The 6,049-nt window shown below is 52.5% G+C and overlaps 1 protein-coding gene across 1 annotated transcript; it reads left to right on the top strand.

Moving 5' to 3' along the window:
- The first annotated feature begins 2,219 nt into the window (after positions 1-2,219).
- On the top strand, positions 2,220-3,515 carry KCNE5 (potassium voltage-gated channel subfamily E regulatory subunit 5). The gene is made up of 2 exons (XM_032837056.1): positions 2,220-2,904; positions 3,007-3,515. The coding sequence occupies exon 1, from the start codon at positions 2,303-2,305 to the stop codon at positions 2,714-2,716; it is 414 nt and encodes a 137-aa protein (XP_032692947.1). The 5' UTR covers positions 2,220-2,302; the 3' UTR covers positions 2,717-2,904; positions 3,007-3,515.
- The last annotated feature ends 2,534 nt before the right edge of the window (positions 3,516-6,049 follow it).

The following is a 6,049-nucleotide window of genomic DNA, read 5'->3' as shown; positions in this document are numbered from 1 at the left end:
ACCATGTAAGGAGAAGCTTTCCAAGGAAATGGATGTTAAGAGAGAAAAGCTGAGGACTGAGTCTTCAGGGATTCCAACAGTTAACGGGAGGAGGAAAGGAAAGAAGAGGAGCCAGCAAAGGAGACAGAGAATGATGGCTCAGAGAGATAAGAAGAGAAACTTGAGACTACAATGCCATGAGAGCCAAGGGTAGGACACTTACAGGAAGGAGTGGGTGGTTGATAGTATCAAATTCATCCTTGAGGTCAGAGATGCAAACTGAGCAGAGACCCTTGAATTTGGTCAGGAGGTCGTTAGTGAACTTATAGAGAGCGGTTTGGCAAAATGTGCCAGATTCTAGAAGGTTCCACAGCAGGGAGAGGTGAAAAAATGGAGGCAGTTCATGGATACCATCCATGTGACAAGAATAATGTGTTAGGACTGAGAAGAACAAGGTTAAACTTTATCATGCTAGTCCCGCTACTTAACTACTTGAACTCCTTTACTCTTCTGAAAATGGGAATAATCCTATATTAGTCCATAAGGCTGTTGAAAGTACAACAGAAATTTAAATGATGACTTTTATGTGACAGCGAAGGGGCTTCTTCCTCACCCCCAGACCCCTAAGCCCTAGAGATTTCCGGGCATGATGTAATAGGTAACCGAAGTCTTTTAGGTTTTTAGTCCTGTCCCTGGTTTGATACTGTTTTGAGAATTTTCTAGTTGTGTCCTCTGGCATTCATGCCAAGTCACTTTAACAATTCTTTCCTGAGCCCGTTGGAGTTGAGGACCTTGAGGTAAGGTGGTTGGGAGGGAGTCAGTGTTCAGGGCTACGTGGAATGCCTCTGAGACCTGGGTAGAAGCTATTAAGCGAGGCTCTGTTTGAGACCCAGGATATAGTTCCCCAGTGTGCCAATCTCACCCCAAGATGCAGAAGCCTGCATTCTCTGAAGGGCAGCTGGGGCAGAGGCACCCAAAAGGCCTCCTTTTTTGACCCATGGCACCTGCAGACTGAATGGCTGCTGGATCAAACTGTCTCAAACAGGCAGCTTGTTTCTCAAGGCGTGCATAAAGACATATTCTTTTTTCATTCCTTCTATTCTCACTCGGTAACCAGACCTGATCTGCACGATGTCCTGTTGTTGATTTTTTTTTCCTACTCACTGTCTACAAATCAATCCTTTGGGTATGTTTCCTTGGTGAAGCCCAGGCTATTGGTCTCAGTGCCTCGCTTTCCCCTAAAAGAAGATACCTCTGGGGGAAAAATGGCTGCCTCACAACAAGCCGGCAGGGCCTAGGCCTGGAGGGGCTCAGGGCTGGGGGCCGGAGGGCCTAACCGGATGCAGAGAAAGCAGGTGTGCGTATTCTCTAGAAGACGCACTTTTCACATCCTGATACATCTAGAGACTGTCATCCAAGGGCCTTTTTAATGTCTGTGTTCCTTTTAATGGAAGAACTTGGTTTCATTTCTGGGAAGAGGGCTTGCTGGCGGGAAACAGGGTCACATCGTGGAAGGTATAGTCACATGCTAAGATGTGTAGGCCTCTCTAAAAATGGGATAGGAGGTCGGGGCAGGGGTCCTTCCAAGGAGGCCGGTGTATGTCAGCCCCCTTCTGGGAGACCAGGGAGTCGTACTCTGCTTCAGCCACCCAATTTGTCCTGAGCATCTTCGGAATGAGATGCTCTGGTCCTGGGCGCGGGGGGGGGGGGGGGGCGCGGAGGAGAACGGGCTGGAAAGATAGGCCAGGGTCCTTGTCTGTGGGAGCAGTTGCCATAGGACGTGGACAGGCGGCCTTGGCGGCCCCGTTATGGACAGGCAGTGCAGATGGAAACCCCGGGGGGCAGGGCTTGTCTTGGGGGGCCAGATGCTGTCTCTGGGCCAAAGCCGGGCCTGCAAGGGCAGGTGGCCAGAACTTGGAAGGAATTCTCTTCCGCAGCCCAGGGTCCAGGCTTGGCCCCGGCGAGCTGCCCTGCCAGCCTCCGCTGCCTGGGGCCTAGCGCATTCCGCGCCCCCGCCCGTCCGCCCCTCCGGGGGCCTCGCCCCCTCCCTTGTCCCCTTCTCCTCCCCCCACCAGCTGTCCCCTTTCCCCGGAGCGCCCAGACAGCCGGAGCCTGGGAAGAGGCGGCCTCGGGCCGGAGGGGGCGTGGTGGGGAAGGGGAGGAGGGCGGGGGTGAGGGGATAAGGAGGCCCGCGCTGCCCGCGCCCCCAGCCACTGCCCGCCCGGGAGCCGGGTGCCGCCGCCGCCGCCTCTTGCCCGCTTCCCCTCGCCTCGGGGGAAAGGTCAGCAGCGTCCTGGAGCCGCCGTGCCCCTCCCCGACAGCCATGAACTGCAGCGAGAGCCAGCGGCTGCGCACCCTCCTCAGCCGCCTGCTGCTCGAGCTGCACCACCGGGGCAACGCCAGCGGTCTGGGCGCCGGCCCCGGCCCGAGCATGGGCATGGGGGTCGTGCCCGACCCGTTCGTAGGCCGCGAGGCGACCAGCGCCAAGGGCGACGACGCCTATCTCTACATCCTGCTCATCATGATCTTCTACGCCTGCTTGGCCGGAGGCCTCATCCTGGCCTACACCCGCTCCCGCAAGCTCGTCGAGGCCAAGGACGAGCCGTCCCAGGCCTGCGCGGCGCACGAGTGGGCCGCCGCCGACGCCGAGACTGCAGCCGGCTCGCCGGCCGCCGGCCGCCGCCAGCTCGCCCCCGAGGCGCCTACCACCCCGGCCACGGGCACGGAGGGGGTCTAGACCCGCCGCCCCGCTTGCCCCTCGCGCGCGCGCCCTCTTCAGCTGCCGCGTCCACCTCGGGCGCGGCGCCCGCCTGCTCCTTTCCTTCCCTTCCAGGCGCCGCCTCACCCGAGGCCCAGACAAGGAAAGGCCCGCAGACCTTGTCTGACAGGCTCTGGAAGAAGCACCCCCTTACCCAGCCCAGCCAGGTTTCTCCCTCCTCTCCCTCCTCTCTCCACCCCCTATTCCTTCCCCCCGCCCCGCCCCCCACACCCAACTGCACTAAACTGCCTCTGCTCTCTTGTCTTCAGACAGCCCTGACAGCACGCTCCAGCCCTCTGGGAAACTGAATCCACAACGTCCAACACCTGGCATTGAAGGGAAGCCATGAAGTCCATCAGAACTCTGGTCCGTCTAACGGGCAGCTGCTCCAGGGCCTGCCAGGGACTGCTCGCTCTGCAGAGCCAGCGGGCTTGCCATCGCTGCCAGGCAGGCCACAGCAGCTCCAGCTTCTTGTTGCCTTAGGGACCAAGACAAAGAAAATCAAGAGACCTCAGACATCTTTCTCCTCCCTCCCTCTTGCCGCAGGGAGCTCGCAGGACACTAGGACCGGTCTGTGGGCTAGAATGGACTGAATGGGGACTGAAGGGGGAGGGAAGCTCAAGGGCAGGGGAAGGCTTATGACCCCAACTGTATGGCTTTCTTGCATCCAGTTCTCATCCCAAAGGTAACTTGCCCGATTTTGAGCAGCTCTGCCGTCTTCTGATGTGGGTAACCATGGCTGGGTGTATCCCCTCCGTACCTGCAAATGCCCCCCCCCCCCCCCCCCCCGCCCCGTGTGGATTCAGTTTTTACCGCAGCTGTCTGCTTCTTGTGTGGAACACGAGGCTCAGACGTTTGCCTCCTCTGTAACCTGGGGAATGTCAGAGGCAGGTAATAAATGTTGTTGAAGCAATAACCTAAGACTCTTATCTCAGAGATGCCAGCCTTGAGACCAGGTACTATGTAGAAAAAGAATCCTATTTGCTTTTGGAAATGATGTTTAGATTTGAGGGTTGGGTTGTTATGGTGTTTATATCTGTATATTCAATTCCAACATGGTAGAGGTGATTGTGGGGGAAGGAAAGGTTGATATGGCTAAATGGGTCGTTTTTTCAAGGGTTTCAAAAGTTCTTTTTTCCCCCCTTAATTCTGAAGCACCTTGAGATATCACAATGCTAAATGAGGCTCTCCCACGGAAGCAGTTTTTCAGGCTACACTTAAAAAAACCTCTCATGCCCATCGCTATTAGCTATTATCAAAGTTAATTTTTAGAAGCCACCTTTGCAAGTCTCAAACATGTGGCTTATGAAAAGAGAAAAGCCATCAAATAGCATAAGTCATGAGTGGGAGGGACAGTGCTTCAGCTGAGCAATCTCAGCCAGTGATGGGTAAAGCTATAGGTGCACACTTTTTGATATATTCTCCCTTGTCTCAAGAAGGTCAGCAGAACTTGCCTGCTAGGGCTTAACAGCTTAGACCTGATAGTGGCTGTTTGGTCTTCATCGAACACAAATAAATCACCTCTTAGCATTAAGCCAACTAGCTTCAATACAGTCGTGCTTTCTGTGACAGCAAAGCAAGTATATTGTAGGGCACTTCAATGAGCTGATAAGATATAAACCACATTCAAGTCATTGGTTTTGATCTTGTAGCCCATCTGGCATTTTATTGGAGCTGTTAATAATTTAAATGAACATACTTTCGTTCCCAGGATCCACTCCACTCCCCAAAGATCAGCTGGCCTTGCTGCCTTGGCTGATCTCCAGTCTTGGTTTCAGCCTTAAGGCCGTGCAGGTGGGGATCGGGGATTGGGCAGCAGTCCAAGACAATGACAGGGAGAAAGGAGATGCTGTGAGAGCCTCCCCAGGGTCAGGCAGGAAGGCCTGAGTGGGATGTTAGGGGAGGGCACAGATACCCAGCCACCCCAGGGGCGAGTGCGGTGGGGGTGGGGGGGAGCAGTCCTCAGCCCCGTATGTCAAGTACAACATTGTCCCCCATTTATCTGGCATGAATGGGGACACAAAGTTGTTCTGATAATGAGCATAATCACTGGTTAGGTGTTGACAAATTAGGTACCATTTTTCACAGACATTAAAAAAACATACTGCCCAAAATAATATATATATAAAGGAAACTGCTCCCAGGCAATGCCCATAATTAACATTAATGTGTCAGCTGTGGGAAAACCAATCCTGCTGCAAAACTATTTCTGCTTTCAAAAACATTTTAACTTTTTAATGATGATTAGGGGAACTGTGAAGAACATGTAGTAAGAGGAGCCACAGAACTCTTCCAGTGAGAAAAGTGAACTGGAGTGGGGAGGACGATTTGCTTTACTGTCCAGTCACTTTTCCCAAGTACATCCAGGGTTACGACTCTGTCCCAGATAATGGAGTTTCCCAGAAGCCCAGACACATGAATCTCTACCAGCAGGAAGGGGGGTGGGCTGTGAACACCATTGAAATGTTCATATTGTGGTTAGCAAAACATAGAAGAAAGGAAAACCAGGGGCTTGGCCGTTTTCATAAAATATTCCTGAATAGCACGAGCTAACTGTCCAAACTGGGGAACCGTTCGCCTTCTCCTGAACGTGATTCTAATAAATTGGAGTGATTTCTTTTTCTTTCTTTCTTTTTTTTCCCAACCTACCCGGCAGTCTATTTCTCCCTTCTGTGTAAGCAGATCCTGTTTTAGGTCAGGTCAGATCTTTGCTCCATAATAATAATGAAGAAAGAGACCCATACTTTCTTAATTGTAACTTGAGGCTTTCACCAGAGCACAACTAGGAGATGTTTGGAGTTCCAATGTCTGGAAGCCCTCATCGACAGCGCAAAACTAAACGGAAACTTTACTTCCATTCCAGACATAGTTCTGTGTTGTCAATTCACTTTTCTAGAGGGCTGTTAATGGGGTCTTTCATTTGTTTGTAGTTTCCACCTTCTCCTTTTCAATTTTCCATCTCTTTTAGAAACCAAAGATCTGAACATGATTTGTATCAACAAAGAGAAAAGGGGCTGGGCTGCTTTCCAAAGGATCTTGCCTGACGGCTCAAGCAAATGTGTGTGGTGTGGTGGAGAGCACAGGACAAGAATTGGGAGAGCCGGGGTCCAGCCCTGGCTTTGCCATTTAGCCAGCTTTGTTTCTCAGAACGAGCTGCCTAACCTCCCCGGGCCTGTCTCCACAGCTGTGGGGATTTGAGGATCAAGTAAGATAATGCATGGGAAAAAGCTGGAAGTACAACAGCTATAAGAAGCATAAGGTGTTAAGTTTATATTTCCCTTTTTCCCCTCCTTGGGGGAGTGCCTTTGAACA

The sequence above is a fragment of the Lontra canadensis genome, unplaced genomic scaffold (genome assembly GCF_010015895.1).
Source record: "Lontra canadensis isolate GAN:19392208 unplaced genomic scaffold, GSC_riverotter_1.0 scaffold96, whole genome shotgun sequence".
Taxonomy (NCBI): domain Eukaryota; kingdom Metazoa; phylum Chordata; class Mammalia; order Carnivora; family Mustelidae; genus Lontra; species Lontra canadensis.
This window is presented reverse-complemented; position numbering and strand designations above follow the sequence as displayed.